General features: G+C 43.6%; 2 protein-coding genes across 9 annotated transcripts in view; one reads left to right on the top strand and one right to left on the bottom strand.

The window, feature by feature from the left end:
• MAP3K9 (mitogen-activated protein kinase kinase kinase 9) overlaps positions 1–19241 on the bottom strand; it is a 140781-nt gene that overhangs the window by 7284 nt on the left and 114256 nt on the right. For 4 of the 8 annotated variants that reach the window (XR_010364620.1, XR_010364623.1, XR_010364621.1 and 1 more), the window contains 2 exons: positions 12623–12849; positions 12061–12183 (listed from right to left, as the gene is read on the bottom strand). The exons of 2 other annotated variants lie outside the window; for them this stretch is intronic. The gene's annotated coding sequence lies outside the window, so the exon portion shown is untranslated. The remainder of the gene's footprint in view (positions 1–12060; positions 12184–12622; positions 12850–19241) is intronic. 2 more of the 8 variants (XR_010364625.1, XR_010364624.1) reach the window with 1 other exon arrangement.
• Positions 15296–19241, top strand: part of TTC9 (tetratricopeptide repeat domain 9) — a 28736-nt gene continuing 24790 nt past the window's right edge. The window contains exon 1 of the mRNA XM_064424406.1: positions 15296–15973. Within this exon, the coding sequence (XP_064280476.1) occupies positions 15607–15973 (367 nt within the window). The 5' untranslated portion in view covers positions 15296–15606. The remainder of the gene's footprint in view (positions 15974–19241) is intronic.

A 19241-nucleotide genomic window follows, 5' to 3' on the forward strand; every position in this document is an offset into this window, starting at 1 on the left:
GGCTGGGATGGTAAGTGTTCTGAGAAAATTAATCTTATTTTCAAAAGAAGATTTGTTTAATTGTCAAAGTAAGTAAAAATAAGTAAAAAAGATTGAACAGTGAAAGAAAAAGTACTGAACAGAAGTGCACTGTCCAACTGTAATACTGAATTCAGAAGAAGACATGAAAACACAGTACTTGGTATCATTTAATAGCACAACTAGATTAAAAATCAAATCTAACCTTAATTTTTCAATTTCATGATTCCTGGGTTCATGTCTTTGTCACTTAGATAATATTTTGTGTAATATGTGCTTTTCCATGGGGTAATTCTCGTGTGTGCACACTGCAGATCCCCATTCATTAGTTAGCTGCTACTGGTTAGCAGTTTCTACCTTTGCCAAACACATCTCTCTAGTGCTATCCACACCAGAATGTTTCAAAATAATACTATGAAATAATACTATGATAGGTTCCCATTCTAAACCAAATACCTCTATGATCCTGTCATGAACAATCCTCCTGGAGGGAAAAATGGCACCAGACATAACAGTCATCATTCTAGTGCATCTCTGATGCCCTATTTCATTCTATTTTTGTGCAAACCATTTCTTTTCAGTAGCAAATGTAAATGTGACCTCTATTTTAATTATTCATGTTGCCCATCTTTCCTGCTGACTCTGCACCTCTCCTTAGCAAGTATGTCTTCAGATGAGCAAGGGGCTGAAAAGTAAAGATTCCTGGGTGGGAAATAATGGGACTTGATTGCTGACAATGAATTTTCAATTACATGGTGAGACTAGCCAAAGCACTGCTGGAAAGAATTGTTAATGTGGTAACATTTTCACCTTCTGCTATAGCATAAAAGATGAGGGCTTTTTCACCTGGCTTCCTCTAAAGGGAGAGTCCTAATGAGCACTGGAGTTCTGTCCCTCTTAGCAGGAGATGTGGATTACAGATGGAGAGATAATGAAAGCTATCATATAAAATGGGGAATTTATGTACACAGCTTTTGATGTCAGAGAAAGGCACCTTAAGCAATGAATATTTAGACATATTCGTTCCATTTGTGTGCTTTAAAAATGCATAAAACACTTGGATAAAAGCTGACACCTTTTTAAGTCCTGGTGTTCAGATGTCATTTAGTGTCACTCTCCCTGCAGTGGAATTATTTTTCTGTATTTCTATGGTCAGAGCTAATGAGGAGTCTCATGTTACTACGCTCCCCTGGGTGTAACAGACTGTCTCTGATTTACAGTGTTTGTTATTTCCAGTGGATGCAGGATTGTTAGCGCTGAGTGCTCCAAACCACATTATGGGTACAGCAGGGAGACTACCAAGGAGTCCCTTTATAGTTACAAATAAGCACAGCTAAACTGAGACGACTACATCTAAAAAAGGATGGAAAACCATCTCTGTGCACATTTTTAACAGACTGCAGAGACTGAACAAATAAGCTAGCTATATGCCAGCGGGTGAAAAGTATTGTTTAGGAATACTTATCATTAAACTCTGGGTGGTTTCCAAAACATAGTAGAGGCTCCTGAACAAGGATATCATCGCAGCACCTCAAATTCTGCCCACCTGCATTTGAACTCACAGATTAATAGTAAATATCTCCAAGTCCCATTCTATGTTCCATTAAATCTAGCTCTGCAATGAAGCACAAGGGAAATTTAAATTCTTATGCTAATGAAAAATTGCTGGGCTTGAATTACTTACGAAATGAGCAATTTGCTATTTGTTTATAATAAATAGGAATGGGAAAATATTCTTTTAAGTCCTTATCTCATGGTTTGAGAGAAAGACATGTGAACAAACCAGAGAGAGAAATGTATGGGCAATGCAAAGAAAACGCTGAAATCACAAAATGTGTAAGGAGGGAAAGGAAATGTTTGAGGGGGCTGCTGTGAGTTCATCACCCATATTCTGTTTGAACATTTTTGCTTGTGAAGTTTCTCTCTTTCCACCCTAAAAACACTTATGTTGCTGGTATCTTCAGATGGCATTACACATGCAATCAATTACAAAATAGCTTCCATAGGCCTCAAATGCCATCACTGAATTATGCTTTAGAAACCCACAGCACAGCCAAATTGCAAAATTCTGATTTTTAAATCCTTAATCAGGCACTTTTGCTGACTTCAAAGTCTGTTAATTTCTCCTTTCGCTCAGTGCATCTGCGTGTTCTTTTCCTTTTCCTGAGATGCTGTTTTCTGCACAGTTTTTATAAATACTGCTAATCACATGCATTGACTATAAAAAAAAATAGCCAGGCTTGTAAGCTTTTTTTTTTCCCATGGAAAAATGCCACTGGGAAAATCTAACAGAAGTGGCTGCAATGATGGCTGCAGCCAGTGCCCTTCTCAAAACTGTGACCCCCCCACCGCCCCTTGTTGCTCTCAGCACTGGGCTGCAAAGAGCAGAGGAACTGGGGGACACTAGGAGTAAAGTCCCTGACATCCTCAGAGCATTTTAATAAATCTCATAGTGCTTTATTAGAGTCTCCTGTTTGAAAGCATGGGGAAAGAAAAGATGAAACCCTGCTAACAGTCTAAAAGCTTCCTGAAAACAATTAATCTCCCAGTAAGCCCCAAAAGGCTATCTGTCAAGAAGTTAATAAAGATGAAATGTCAGGATGCCACATGGCTGCTAACAACTGCAGGCAAGAGGGGAAATGAGTTTCCAAGCAAAGAAGCACAAACAATGTCATCTTGCATATGATCATGTATTAAAACCAGCAACTGCAGATGCTGACTTTTGTGTCTCTGCAGACATCTCTGACCTTAGCATCTCTGCTGCTGCATTGGCTTTGTCAGTGTAAAAGCCCATGACAAAGAAGGACGCAGCAAGAACAATCTACAGGTGCTGGATCACCCAGAGGGGACTGGTGGGAGAAGTGGAAAATGTCCCATGTCCCCAGAGCTTCACAGGTCACATACAGGCCAATATCCATAGAGGCAGATGAAGCTGTCAGGCAATTCTGGAGCACAGCCTTTATCCCATACAGCTCTACTTGTGTGCTTTTGTCAGCTGGATTGGAAGTCAACCAATGTTTTATTTCCCCCCCAGTTTCCAAAGGGCAGATCAGGGCCCTGGAGTACAGCCGCGGCCCACTTGCTGCCAACAAGCAAACACTGTCTGCTGACAATGAAGGCTTGCCCAGGACAGGGAAGGGGGAAAAAGCAAAACAATCTTCTCACCATACATCCTATTTATTGCACATGTCTAGCAATCTAATATTCCCAATCTCTGGGCTGCATCACAGCCTTGGCATTTGGTGGATACCTCTCAGCAAGCTTTGAATGCTGTCATTTTACTGTGCATTGTAACCCCAAATATGGCCAAATTGCAAAGACCTTGATTTTTATGCCTTTAAGTCAGGCACTTAACTGATCTGAAAAAGCTCTTTAATAAAATAGAGTCTCTCTAGTCTGATGAAGAAATCAAGATTTATTTTCCTGATTTACTCTATTTTCTATTGAAAAACAGAGGGCTTCAGTTTGGCAGTGAGCCCTGTGCTTCCCAGTGGGAGGATGCAAAACATGGACAGGCTGACCAGATCAGGAAGTGAAAAGAAATACTTAATTTCTATATTTCAAGATTGGAGAGAGCTACAAAATCCAGCAAGCAGTAATGGTGGCAGAACATTAACAAAACTGTCTAGCAATATCTCTGCTTCAACAACTGCAGGCCTCATAAAGCTAAAAGGGGTCTATTTCACTTCACTGAAAAAATTTCATTTCTGCTCTGTCCATTGAGTCACAAATGCTTTTTCTCTACACCTTCCATCTCTCTAAAACAGATATCCTCACCTACCATTAAATCTTAGTGTGAACAATTCATCATTTGTCTCAGCTACCTAATGGGCCAGACAGGTCCTTAATTGGAGGTCTTTTTTACTTCTCTCCTTTTGCATCATTTTTTACTGGTGTTGGTTGCCTGTTAACTCTAATACCTTTGCTTCCTTCAGAAGAATTTTACGTGTCCCCACCACAACAGGTAGTGGAAACAACCATATTATTTCCATCCTGGCTGCACTGTTCTTCTTCATCTGTGCCTCCACACTGTCCAAAGTTGAACACAGGCGAGTGGCCCAAGCGTTGAGCCCAGGTAATGTCTGCATAGCCAGGGCTGCTCATCCCTGAGTCCAGGGAGGAGCAGGAATTTGACACTAATGTCTGAGTTGGGCAACCTGGCCTGTGAAAAATGATCTATAACAAAGTGTTTCTTCCCTGCTGGATAATACTGCATATATCAAAGGTAATTGGACACTGTTCTGGAGAGAGGAAAGGCAACATACCCAGTTTAGTAGAGGTGGCATGAGTTTATGGGGCCTTTCATCTCAACAGCTACATGACCTTTTAACTGCTTAGTCTGATCAAGGTATTTTCAGGGAGAGGATTTCCTTGGTCACTACAAATATGGCTGAGAAGATGTGTGTTCCTTTTCCTTTGCCTTCAGAAGTGGCTGCAGAGAGTGTCATTATAGGCTTCACTTTACGGCCCTATAACCTCTAAGGTGCAAAGTCCTCTATTGGAAATTTGTTGCTGTCCTATTGCAAAGGTTTCATACCTTCTCAGTGGTTTCTCATGAGCAGCTCCTTACAGCACTGACTCCTTCTTCTCAGCACAGGCAACAAACTCCATCTCACCCCTCCACCAGCCAACCTGCTCTTTTATAATACCCTTCTTAACGGGATCCAGCTGTGGCCTATTAAGAGCAGGCGTGTTCTTAATGCTTGATAATTAGCACAGCTGTAACTCCTTAGGGGTGAGATTACTTTCACCACTATCTCTAGTCTCCTGCCTTCTATCTATCCACAGAAATTACTAGTAAATTGGTGATCAGCATGGGCTTTGATATCTACAGTTTACAGAGAAATCCCACTCTCAGGAGAACCTATCCTTTCTTCTGCAGGACTAACAAAATTCCTATCACGGGCTACATTAAAAAATTCCAGATTCTCCTACCCAAATAGAGGTTATCTTATACTTTGTTTCAGTAGGGTCCCAAAGAAGCAAGGTAGATCCCTTGGGTATCAGAACAGTATCAGCCCATCATGCTGGTGCTGCACTGTCCATCATCAGAGACTGAGATCAGAGCTGCTATGCCACTTCACAGAAACTTCCCGAGCCTGCACTTGAGACCCTGAGCTCAGGATGTACAAAGCTGGGACAAAGTAGCTTAGCAGGAGGGCACTTCCCAGTACATTTTGCTCATGTGAGAATCCTCCAATTCTCTCAACCACATCAGCCAAGAGTGAGCCAGCTGTAAATACTTTATACTAGGCTTTGGTAGGAAAGAATAGGTTAAATTAATTAAGCTCACATCACAGGGATTCAGCATCTGCTCCAAACAAGTGATGAACTCACACATACCAGAGCCTATTCTGTACAATGGAAAGAGTCATAGCACCCCTTTACTTTGCAGATCATACTGAAGTCAGCAGGTATGTGGCAACTTACAGAACATGATACTTGCTGGGGTAGTTGCACATCCAGCAAAGAACTAGTCATGTTTTTCCTATCAGTGCAATAGACATTAGAGCAAGGACACTAATGGATTAAAAATCAAATTATCTTATTTGATCATTCCCCCCAGTCTCTTCTCCCCAGTGTTTTAAACATTCTTTTTGTTGAACAGGAAAAAATTAGAGTAGCAAGGCAGGAGATACATTAATAGAGCTGATCTACTGGAGTGAAGCCAAACCAGCAAAGCCAGGAGTGTGTTTCTATAGTACTTAGCACAGTGTGGTGCACTGGGACTCAGAAGCTATCATAATGCAGTGATAAATAATGATAATAGGAACATCAGTAGATGAATACAGACAAAATGTATGACCTAGAAATCAAAAATTTACATTTGCCATCAGCATACACCACATGACTGTCCTTCACAGCTTGATTCAGTGCCATGAAGCATATACTGTTGTCCAAGGGAAAAAACCATAAGGCAGGGCAATGATCACCCTTCATCAAAAGGGCTGTTTCTCCAGGATGGGCTTCCCCAGTATGGGACAAATCAGCAGCAAAATGTTTCTTTCACCTATAGAGTGCTGCATCTGTAAAAAATTGTGTCTGTGGGAAATTGCATTTCTGCCCAGCAGGAAATGTCCTTATATAATCAGCTGGGGCTCTGTACTGAGACAGGACAGCTTGAGCATTACTGAGCTATGCAGTCTTATACAGCTGTACAGCCCCAAAATAATCCTAGTTTGGTGTCTGACACTTTACCAAGTCTCTCTCTATTTTTTTTCCCAAGTCATAACAAGATTTGGATTTAAGGAAGGGTAGGTTAAATGAGTTTTCTTGCCTTTGTAAATCTACTATCAGACCTGTGGTGAAATCAATATCTTCCAGATTTTAGCTCCAGGATTACTGGAGTATATTTTCTATCCATATTATCCATCTATTCAACTCACTGTTGTTTTTCCTTCCTAAAAAGGAAAGGTGAATGGAGAGGAACTTTATATGGCCAATGACTTACTAGCCTTTGAGATGAAACATTGGACTCTATTCTGGGCAGAATAATTGATCACTTCAAACTGATTCTCAGGTGAATATCAAGGACACAGAAGCAGTAGCCCGAATTTTTGTGTTGTTCATGGGTTTTCTACTTTCTCATCCATACCGGATTTTATGGCAGATAAAATTCTCCTCTGTCTTTGAACATTTATGAAAGTGGGCATAGAAAGCTGCATTCATCCCATATTTCTCTTTCTATATGAAATTTCATTTTTTAAAATGCACATGTTTATCTGTTTCATAGTTCTCTTTAATCAAATTTATTCAGTACAATTTACAAAATTCCCAAACCCTTCCAGTACAGAATAAGCAGTCTTGCTAATAAGGTCAAGCATAGCTTATTCTTCTAACTACTCTGCATTTTTTAGCACTGGTATTCTAAGCCTAGAACTGTGATGAAAGCAGTTAAATAATTCTACAACTTTACAAAGGAAGGAAACAGCTCAATGAGAGATTAACCTAGGCTGATCCTCATAAGCAAACCATACTTACTTGAAAACCAGTGGGTTAAGAATTAAATGAAGTGTGGATACTGCAGTCATTAGGTAGTTAGTTGACAGGACATGCAATCAGAGAATCAAGTAGAGGCACAGTCAATGAGTAATTTTCAAAAATCTACATTAATACAGATATTTTCATTTTGGAGGAAAATAGTCCATTTTGATTCTATTCAGTCTCTTCAACACAAGGAAATCTTTATTTGCTGAGCTGCCACGACATTCCTGCTCAGGGCTAAGAAATTATTGTGACAGGTGTGCACAAACAAGTAGGTCCATAAGGACTGCTCATCTGACTCTCCTCAGGGCAATATTGTTAAAGTAAGCTGTGCATGACAGCTTATGGGGAAAGAAATACCTTTCAAACAGCCTAGCAATGCAATAACAGTGTGTTACAAGAACCACTAAATACATTTTCTGCAGTGAAATTCTCAGTGAGCTTCGATTAAATAGGGATAGACTAATATCTACATGTCCACACTTGAGACCTTACACTGGCAATATTATGTGGACCAACTAAATGAGTTTGAAAGTCTTTCACACATCAAGATCCATTAGAATTTCTCTTCTCTTTGTAGGATGAAGCAATGATGTTTCCTCACTCAAAGTTCATTTAAGCTCTCAGTACACACACAGTTATACTGAAACCATGCAATGGCCACCTTCCATCACTGCAGTGTCTTGGAAGATGAGGCCTAGCCTGAAAAGCTGTCTGGATGGGAAACAGAACCATTTTTGCAATAAAATTTGAAAGATGAGAACCTCACATAAACTGCAGGGCTGATGCTACTGGGATCACACACAGATGGTAAGTCTGTGACCACACTGCCTGAGGCTTTGTGCTCACCAGACCTCACAAATTTGTTTGTAGGAAATCTGGGAATGCATGTCCTCAGGAAAACCCCATATGCTGCAGGACAAGTGTTGGAGATACAGCAAGAAGCATTCCTCTTTAATAGTTCTTCTTCCCTTTTCTTGTAAGCAAATCACCCATATATATGGTAAATGAGCTTAACTATCTCCATGCAGCTTTTACTCAAATACTCAAATGGTTTCATTTGAGCACTTTAGATACAAGTATCCCCATGCTCAGAAATGGATCTGTCTCTAGGATGAAGTGAGCCATCTGCTTAGCTGTGCACTGCAGCACCCTCAGCATATTAGGAGAGAGAGAGAAAAGCAAGCAGAATAACTACATCCAACTGGAAAAGCAAGTACAAATGCATTTACACTGAAATTTGACCCAGGCCGTGCAGTTTACCCTTCAAACTCAATAACAGCACAGGCATGTTAAAAGTCAGGACCATAAAACACCTTTGTCTCACCTCTCTTCCAAGGATAGCAGAGCTATCTAAGCTGCAGGGCCTGCCAGTCTGCCGACAGAGTGGCTAAGTGCTCTCTGAGGGGACAGTACCATTTACTGTATTGTGAACCACACTTCCTGAAATAGCCTGTTTCTCCTCAGAGGCCACTCTAATCACCATGAACAACTTGCAGGAACTTTTGAGACCAGACAGGAAAACAGCACAAACTCTCTGACATCAGCCCAATCAAGTATGTCTAGTATAGCAAGAGACTTCCAAGAGGCCAGGGTTTGGTACCCCTCAGGATGACAAAGTTAGTAGGCATTGAACCTTAGTGAAGATTGTGCCATGACATAAGACAATGAAAATGGATGGGATATGCAAGAAAATTCTTGTAAGTCCTGGTTTTCAAAGACATTGCCAAACTAGGAACTTGCCAGATAACTCTGCTTGTTGTGAGATCTTAACTCCTTCTCACACTGCCAGACCAGATATTAAAAAAGCAGACACTTCTCTATCAGGTCTGCTTTCTCTGTAAAATTACTGCTCGTAGTTTTCCTCTTGCAGTTCAGCTGAAGTTGGGAATAGCTATGTCTCACACAAAGCAAGCAATTAGAAGCATAAGCATTTCCATTTGCTCCCATGTGTCATTTTTAATCTCATAAAAAAGACTAAGCCACAAAACTAAGAGAAGGATGGTTAGAGGTAGTTAGATGCACTTTTGATGTGTGCCTTTATGACACCATGGAAGAATTCAGCTGTGTGAGTTACAGCTGTATGTGCAACGTGAACCCAAGGTTGCTGGTGTGAGCTCTTCAGGTAATGGGCAAGTAATGATAAATATGCATTTATCTTGCAATGCAGTTGCAATCACTGCTTGGTTCTGAAGATGTAAGCATGGTGTAAAGACTAGGCAATAGTCCTTATGTAGAAACATAAAGTGAGCATGCTTTACTACTGGTGACCATTGGATGGCGTTTCTCTTCAGGGTACCAGCTATTCAAAGTTCATGGAGAGTCAGTGCATTTTAGGATCCTTTTTTGTGTTTTTCAGTAATTCAGTTTCCAGTTACACTCACATATTGTCTCATTAGACTGGAACCCAAGTGACTCACTTTGTACTCCCATACAGATCTGAACACCTGGTGTCACCTGGTCACTCTTGGAGTTAAGTGATCTTTACTAACGTTGAACTATGTGCCATTTACCTGGGCAGTAGGAGGATGCCAGCGATGAACAGATCTGCAGTAACTGCTTCTGTGAAGTCTCTTATTCCCCACTAATGCTGCTCAATATGCAGTCTTTCAGCATTATGGGAACGAGTGCCTTCACCTCCATGGAGGGTTGGAACAGGCACGCTGCCAGCCTGGTGGAAGAGCTGATGTGCAGTAACTTGAGCCCGTAATGCTGTGGTGCAGCATTAGGCAGCTCTGTAGGTCTTCCTGGGGCAGTACCAACTGACAGTGGAGCGAAGGTCTGCTTCCTTAGGGTCTCAAAAAGCATTGTTCTCAAGTCAGATCTAGGTCACTGCTAAGTAAAAAACCTCACACTACACCCCTTTGCTCATTGTAGATGTGCCTCCAGAATCAGGACATCTTTGGATGCTAGAAGATAAGATAGAGGAAGAATGAGGGCTGAAAGATATAGGAGTGCCTGTTTTGTGGCTCTTAATATCCATCTGATAAGCAAGATCTGGATGTGATTTTTTCCCAATCTACTCTTTTCACACACAACAGAGGAATCAACCTTTCTGCTCTTTAGTCCAGACTGAGTAAAGTGCAAGAGCTACCCAGGACACTGGAGTTTACTTGAGAGATTATAGCTGTAGCCTCATGCCAACAGCCGATTTTAAGAGGTTAAAAGTGTTTTTCAAACTTTTATTTTTTTGCAGCATTTCCTTCCATTATGACTGTTCTGCAAATCAGAGACTTTTTGCACTTTTGCACTTTTAATTAAATTTAATTAAATAATTTTTTTACTTATGGCACTTTTAATTAAAGTGCAAAAAGAAACACTGGGAATGATGTTAAATTGTTGTGATTTGACCTGTCCTGGGTTCATGGGTAAACCTCTTAGTAAGCAATTTGTTACCGCATTTATGAAAAAGAAGGAAAGAATCCAGAATGCTAAAACCAGAATTTGGAACAGTTGTTTTAATTCTGAACAGCTGCTCTGTATAACCATCCACCTCTTAGTATTGTCAGCAAGCATTTTTTGTGACAAAGATGCTGCTTATATACGTACACGTGCAACGGCTTGTCATGGAGACTCTCTTATTTGCCTGCAAACATTTCTGTGGGCTATTCTTCCTTGATTGTATACTATTCCTGGGAGATTCATTGTAGTCCTGATTAGCCATTCTCAACCAGGTGGTCAGCAGGCATCAAAGAGCCTGCAGGATGAACTGACCCAACACAGAACGCAGACTGTGGAAGAAGACATGCACAATGCTCTCCAAGTGCATTGCATTTGATGGACACTTGTAAACAAAGGATCTTATCTTTAAAAAGGAATTTTTGACTGCAGCAAATGATACAGAGAGATCAAAGAAATTTGTACCAAGGTGTTACCTTCTGTTAAATGTGATTTTATTTCCCTTTCCTCTCGTCCTTGGGTATAACTACATAAAACAATTTCCCCAACAAAGGATTTCAGAGGCTTCTCTATTTTTGTTCTCCTAGCCTTTCAGAAGTTCTTTCTCTTCTTTTCCCTGTATATGGACATAAAAGGCTATGCTGCAGAGCTTTACATACAGTTTAGAAATAAATAATGGATGATTGACTAAGCTGGTGACAGACTGTAGCAGCAGCAGCAGCAGCTGTGTATGCTGGAGGCTTGCTGCTGTTTGGGAATTCTGCAGTTGAATTAAGGCAATGAGGGATCTCTTCTGTTCACAGGGAATTGACACCATTTTCATCACAATAGGAAATAGGTGAGGCTTGTGCTTCGGCAGGAAGGAAGGATTTGATGAAACAACTCTCACATAGTCAGCAGTCCCATCAACATGAATGAATGCACAAGAACTGGACTGAAGCCTTATATGCTATACTGCTTTCCAAATTGATACCTGGTTTTCAATATATATAAACTTGCTTCCTCATAGCAGCCTTTAGAGTTCCAATTTATAAAAAGCTCACCTAACAGCATAAATGCTACAGTGGATTCATATCCATCTAGAAGAATCATAGAATGGTTTGGGTTGGAAGCAACCTTAAAGATCACCATGTTCCAGCCTATCTGCCATGGGCACGGGCAACTTCCACTAGCCAGAATTGCTCAAAGCCCCATCCAGCTTGGCCTTGAACACTCCTAGGGATGTGTTCTCTAGAAGGTTCTCTGGGCAACCTGTTCTTGTGCCTCACCCCTTCTCACCAAAGACAAATGTCTTCTTTATGTCCAATAAATCTATCTCTTTCAGTTTGAAGCCATCCCTCCATATCATAACACTACCTGCCCTTGTTAAAAGTCCCTCTCCAGCTCTTTTCTAGCCTCCTTTAGGTACTGAAAGGCTACAATAAGGTCCCCCCCTCCAAGCCTTCTTTTCTTCAGGCTGAACAACCCCAACTCCTTCAGCCTGTCTTCATAGGAAAGATTCTCCAGACCTTCAATGTCTCACTAGAGCCCAAATGCCCAGCTTCCTCAACTGTCTCAGGAGCCTTTCCAATTTCCTTACAGCAATATCCTGAAATGCAGATAATCTGTTCCATATGCCTGTAAATTAATTGTTTTATGTGCAGGCAGAAACAATTGTACCTGGAGGAAGGCTGGGACAGCTCACAGATATGTAAGATCCAGTATTTTTCACAATATTTTCCATTTCCCACACATCTTCCAGCCAAGAATAGGACTCCAAAAAGACTTTTTTCTTCAGGTAATCTGTGAACAGGAAATTATGGTTTAGTGAGTCACAGATCCTAAAATATCCTATGAAGCATGTGACCTCTGCATAATACTACTATTAATAATAATTAAGCAATGTAAGTGTATGCTTTTGGAACATGCTAAGGAAAGCTCAGTGCGGAGGAGGAGAGACAGGCACACTCAGGCAGTTTTGGATACTCACAGCACCTGGGGGCATCCAGATAGACAGGTACACCTCATCTATTACAGAATGGGAGAGATAAGCATGTTCTGCTTCTATGGTCAGAAAATCCCTCACCATTGGGCTAAAGACAGACACAATAGCTAATACTGACCAATACCATAACCTCATCTCATGGCACACAGGTAATGACTGCAAACTGGCTTAATTTTATCTGAATGTATGTATGCTTTATTTCACAGTTCAGTGCATCAATATAATATATAAACTTACTCTTCCTGATGCTTTCAGGTTCCTGTCATGTTTTCAAGCTGAGTATCACTAAAGGTATTGACCACTGGCAAGCCTGTATGAAGAGTCTAGTAGGCCTGAGACAGCTGAAATCTAGACCTGACTATCACGCCATATGTTAAATGAAATGTGAGGTACCTCCCAAGTACAAATCTTGTCTGACTTGGAAAGGTTACAGCTTCTCATGTTTTCCTCCAAGCATATTCCTCCTGAAAAGCAAACAAACAAACAAAAGCAGTCTCTTATGCTGTGGTCAGTGTGGTGACCCTATGTCTGGTGTGATGTTTCCTAAATATTTTAGTACAGCCAACACTACTTCTCTCCAGGAAGAAAGATCTGGTGGACTAAACTGACCTTTGCCAGTCATCCTGCACATCTTACGGCAGGTTTGAATTCTCTGGCTGAGAGATCCAGCTCTCAGCTGAGGGATACTCTTTGCTATCAACAAACGGTCTAAGTTGGCCAATAACAGCAACCATTCAGACATTCCTGTTGTGGTATGTTTTGGGATTTACAAGGTTGGGGCATTCATCCTCATAGGCACTAGCAATGTCAGGAAGAGATTTTGGACACTTCTGGAAGAACTACAAGGTGGAAAACTCATTTGGGTGCTTAAGCAACATTTGGGACTAAGCCACAGTTTGGTATGTTCAGTATAGTTCATAATGCAAGGACCACCCAGTTTTATCATTATTTTGTGACCACTTCTGACCAGTGGCCACCATAATGCCAGTGGCCACTACCAAACTCTTTTATACTTTTCATAGCTTGTTTCAGTCTACCACTGTTGATCAGTAACCAAAGGAAGAAATCGCAAAGATCCCTTAAGTAGAGGGGGTGGGAGAGGAGAAAAAGTCACGTATGTCTCAGTGCCCCCTATGCCATGTAACTCCATGGGCTCAGGCAAATGCTGAAAAAGGGAAGCAACTACTCCCAATGTCACTTTGCTACATCACCCTCCAAGAAAACAGCTCCTTCTTCAATAGCTTCTGCAGCTGCTCAGATCTCAGCAATTAATCCTTTGTGGCAATCTCCTTTCCTCTGGCAAAGTCAGCGTTCCAGCACAAGAGATATATGTTGTCCCTGTGAATTCTCCCAAGCAGCAATCAATAATGGTACAATGAAACCTCTGAAATTACTTAAACGTACTTTGTGTAATATGACTAGCAGATTAAAACAATATCCCAACAGGAATTTTCCTTCCTTAATATTTAGGTTCCACACATCAATTCCACTCTAGCTACTGTGACTAATATCCACCACCGCCACACCCGCCCCCCAGGATTTCCTGATTTTAGATCACATGTACTTAGAGCAAGATTTGTAAGTAATTTATCTCACTCTTGGCTTGAGGTTCCTGAAAATGCTGAGCATCCATTTTCATAAAGTAAGATTTCTTGAAGATGTAGCTAGTAGGGCACCTGAAAATGAAAGCACTTGAAATCATGTAATCACTGTTGAATACCTTAGGTATAATTTCTCTTGTGAAAGCATTTTCAAAATTGTACTTCTATCACAATCAGCATGATACTATTTGCTTCTCCTTGTGGCTCTGACTTTTGAATTCAAGTGAGTGTCTGTCCCACACTGTGACCATAACCTCAACAAGGTCCAGAAACTTAGCAGCAGGGACTAACATTACCAATGCATAAAACACAACTCGTTTGCCCTGCTAACAAGAATTATTAATGCAAACCTGCATTAATACCTTTACATGGAGCTATGCCACACAGCTATCCCAGTTTGCCCAGCACTGCAACACCACATGCCACCACAGTAGGCTGTACATACTCCAAAGAGAAACTCAAGTCTCCATTTTAAAATGTTCTCATGGTTGCAGAGAGAAGCTTGAACACATTGCACCACAGCTGCAGCCTTACCATGTAAGAGTTGCATGGGTAACGAAAAGATGCATGCCAATATATTATTGAGAAAAAAAAATCACTGTGGTTTTTTTCATCCATCCTCTAGTTTTTAAGCATGTGGTAAGACCTACAAAATATCTTGGCACAACAATGCATGCAAATACATCCGATGTGCATCAATGCAGACATGGTGTTGGGCCTAACAAAACAATGCCTCATGCTCCACACAGTTTTTCTGCCGTTGGTCTGCAGCAGGAGAGTCACTCACCACTGATACCCCCAGACCAGGACATGTTGTCGACATCAGTGAGCATTGACCCATTTTTCAGCATCACATAGGAAAATCTGTTTCAGGAAAATCAAAGTCCCTGAGTTACTGATGCCAGGGCAATTACTGGCCCTTGGCTTCTGCTGCCCTGATGCAGAGCACACAGGAGATTTCATGATTGGGCACTTCTTTGCCCAGTGATACAGAGTGTACACACCAAGACTCTTCGAGGGACCATGAACAGGTGTTGATGGTGGATGGCCACTGGTGGGATCTGGGAGAGGAGAGATGGAGCCGGTAAACTGGAATGAGGAGGGGAATGGAGGAGGTGGAATCCCAGCCTGCCGACAGGGAGGCGATACCCTCAGGTACGGGAGGGCAAGGCACAGGGGAGCAGAAGGGACGCGACTGTGGCGGCTGGAGTGAGCTCAGGCGCAGGGAGAGCAGGACGGCGGGCGGGGGGCTGTGGGGTCAGCCAGTCCGGGGAGCTCAGTGTCCCGGCGTATGCTCGCCCCTTGCCGGGCCGGCGCGGTGAGCGGTGAGCGGTGAGCGGAGCCGGCGCATCCCCACTGCCGGGACTCGCCCCCGCCGCCCCGCGCTGGGCGGGGGTCTCAGCGGAGCGGGGGGCGGCGGTGCCCGCGGCGGGCGGCGGGGGCGGGCGGAGGCGGGCGCCCCGCGGGCGGCGGGGCGAGGGAGGAGGAGCGGCGGCCGCCGGAGGATGGGAGCGAGCGGCGGAGCCGCGGAGCGGCGCGGGGGCAAGGCCGGGAGCGCGGCGGCGGGCGCCGCGGCATCGCCCGCGTAGGGCGGCGCGGGAGCCGGGCGGCGCCGCGGCCATGGAGAGGGCGAGCCCGGCGGCGGGCAAGCTGAACGCCGGCGGCCGCGGGGCGGGCGATGGGCACGGCCCCACCGGCGGTGCCCAGCCGCGGGCGGCGGCGGCGGGCAGCGCCGAGCCGGGCGAGCTCATCGGACGGGCGCTGGATTTCAAGAGCGAAGGGGCGCAGTGCTACAAGGACAAGAAATTCCGGGAGGCCATCGGCAAGTACCACCGCGCCCTGCTGGAGCTGAAGGCGCTGCTGCTGCTGCTGAGCCAGGAGCCGGCCGGGCAGCGCCCTCCCGCCGCCGCCGCCGCGGCGGGGCTGAGCGAGGAGCAGCGGCAGGCGGTGGAGGCCATCGAGGTCGATTGCTACAACAGCCTGGCAGGTCAGCGGGGCCGCGGGCGGGGGGCGGCGGGTCCCCACCTGCGCCGCGCACACCTCCCTCCCCCTCCGCAGAGCAGCGCTCCGCTCGCCGCATCTCCTTCCCTTCCGCTGGCTTCCATTTTCGCGTTCGCGCTCCCGCTGGGCACAGCCGTGTTGCTCCGGGCAGCGCTGGGGAGGGGGCGCACCGCTGCTCCTGGCGCTCGGGCTCTGCCGCGACCCCCGGCCCTTTTCCCGGGCGGCTCCATCCGCCCCCGATGAATCCGTGCCCTCCTCCCCCGGGAGACAGGTGGCAGGGCGGCAGTGCGTGCGTGGGGCGCTCCGGCTGACAGAAATCGTGGATCGTGAAATGGCCAAGATTGCCTGCTGCGCTGTACCCTCAGCCCGCGATGTCCTTCAGTCCCTTCGCCACAGCTCCGGCTCTGGAGCCTGTAATTAATGGTATTACAGAGAGACGGACTCCTACCACATTTGATGTAAGGAAGGGAAAGGGTTTGGGTGCAACTGCAGTACCTCCAAATAGTTCTACCAGATATAAAAATAATTTTTTGGCTTCTTAGCACTGAAAGTTGAAAGCCAATACAGTCCTGGCTTTTCGCTAGCTTCCAGTCATCACTGTGGTCAGTAGACATTTGATCGTGCCTCCCTTTGCTCCTTGCTATCTGTTTAGAAGTGCTGCAGGAAGATGGAGAGGAGTGGTGAGGGGTTTAACTACTTTGTAGTCTGATTCTGAAGTCCTTACAGAAACAGAACTCCTGTTGACTTCAAGAAGCTTTATCCAAACAAGTGCAGGATCAGATGTTATTTTTGGTCCCCAGCAGCACATGGTTTTTTAATTTTCAAAGCTGAAAGCATCTCTACAACAATAACTTGTGCCTAGGTACGTACAAGGAAGAGAGCAGTCATAACTTGGACAAGATACACAAAATAACAGCATTAAAAAGCTCTGCTGTTTTCCAGAAGATTGAAGGGTCACTCATCACCCTTTATATCCTTGGGGTTAAAAAATGGCACAAATCAGGACATTAGCTTTTGGCATTCTAGACAGAGTTGGTTAGCTTTGTTTCCTGTTCTCTAGTACTGGAAAAGATGCAGTATGAAGTGAATGGTTTGAAACACCAAGCCACCATCCTCTTATCATAATGCATGCCAATCTCTTACATTCAACATGCCTTTGGGATGTCATGGGGAGCACGATTTAGCTCTTTTTCATCATGTTTCCAAATACTCTTCCTTTGAAAGCCTATTGAAATCTCGTAGGTGGAGAGGCAAGTGAGATTTGAGAGTGATACCATAATTGCACAGATGTAATTTTGTCTCTCTACAAATTTCTGTTCACAGGTTTATTAAAATCCATTGATTGTATTTGGCAAGGATCATTTAGATTGGCAGGGTTACACAAAGAGCCCGTAATACTCTGAACAATATAGCTTGGTGAGTTCCTGGGCTTGAAAAAGGGCTCACAGGCACTATCTCTGTTAGATACAAATGAGACGTGGTAGGTAGACAGTAAATGAAGTGGGAGAGAGAAATGGAATTTGCTTCTGAGGCACTTTCTGCCAGTACACAAGTTCCACTTGCTAGAAATGTCTTGACTCCTGCTGATGGAGTTGTCCTATGTCATTATCATTGTCCAGCTCACTTTTTTACAGTTTCATGTTTGTGCAGGGAATTTTTGTCGCTGTTGGTTGTATTTGATCTTGTCAGCAGTAGCAATTGGTGTGAGAAACATTCTCCATCTTTATCCTAGATATGAACAGATTTTTCCCTAAATTTAACCAGTATGAACACAGGAGGAGGTGAGTATAATTAACCCTGGACTTACAAGCAGTACTTTTCCTGGGATAACCTCACAGCAGGTCAAGCTGTCATTTTGCACAGGCGGTTGTCACATGTTTTCAGTAGATGGCATGCACAGAGCAGAGAACACCATTTGTCTCAGAAATGCATAGCTTTGTGTGTGTCTGCTGAGCGATCTGCAAGCAATTTTAAAGAAATTCCCTGCATGCTGGAGAGGGAAGCATGCAGTTCAGCTGGAATTGCACTGTTTTTATTCCTAGCCCAGTCACAGATCTCCCATTCTAGCAGGAGGGTCAGTGAATTCATGTTGAAAGAGAAAAAAAGAGAGGAAAGGGAGTTTCCCCAGAAATGTAACAATAATTATATGTTTCTAATAGCAGCTTCAAGACGTGCAGCAGCGAGACTTCATTTTCTAAGTGTGATGCAGCAGAAGACATCAGTTTCTTTACACTGTGGGCTCTAGCAGAGACACCAGCACGTACTGTTACAGCTGAAATCAGTGTTACTTGACATGGGGAGCAGAGGAGATGCAGGGAGTTTTGCTTCTGAGCACTGTTGGCTGCCTAGAGCTGTTTCTAAAATAAATAAATGTGCATAGTGCAGAAAGCATAACAGCAGTACATGTTAACTCTGGAGAAGGCAGCTTTTCACTTAGCTCTGAAGTATAGCCGGTAGCATTACCAGCTGTCATCTGAGTGTCCTTATTATCAAGTTCTTTTAGCACCTCCGCTGACTCTCTAAGCCTGGCATTTGAGAAGCCCACCTTGCTTTTGCACTGTCGTTTTTCATGTGGGCACCACACATCCACCTGTCAGAGATGCTTTGCATCACAGCTACAGATGCACACACACATTGACTTGTTTAGATGCAGCATGAGAGTTAGAGGAGAGCATCAACTATAGGTAATATACACATAGGTGAGAAATAAACCCAGAGGGGATTTTGTGTGATCTCATGGGTAAAGGCAGGGGTTGTTAGTTTGTTTTTTTTTAAATCTGACCAATTGCATGAGTAGGCACATGTGGGCAAATACTAAATGGTTTTCAGTGCCTGTCATTGCCTGCTGAAGGTAAATTTAGGCAGAGATGTGCATACAGATTCTTGTTTAGGTCCACTTGTTTTGTAGAGCACCTTCAACAGGCAATTCTACTGTAAGATGGGGTGGCGAGCTCGCATATTTATTAAAAGCCCCCCAGTATTTAGTGTGTTTTCCAAGGTCTGCCGTTGTAGAGCTGCGTGGCACACCCACAGCCTAAATTATTTAGCCCATTTCAAAGGATCCCAGATCTTCTGGGTCTTAAGTTCTTGTGATTTTTTAAAAATTGCTATTTTAAATCAGCCAAGGATTTTCAGAACTTGCCATTGGCAGATTTGCTCATGTTTCTTTCACTAAGCTGCTAGCTGGGCTTCATTTTAAGCTCCAAGAGTTTTGCTGTAAAGGGACTGCCCTTCACAACTGTGCTGCTGCATTC

Source organism: Passer domesticus, chromosome 6 (assembly GCF_036417665.1).
Source record: "Passer domesticus isolate bPasDom1 chromosome 6, bPasDom1.hap1, whole genome shotgun sequence".
NCBI lineage: Eukaryota > Metazoa > Chordata > Aves > Passeriformes > Passeridae > Passer > Passer domesticus.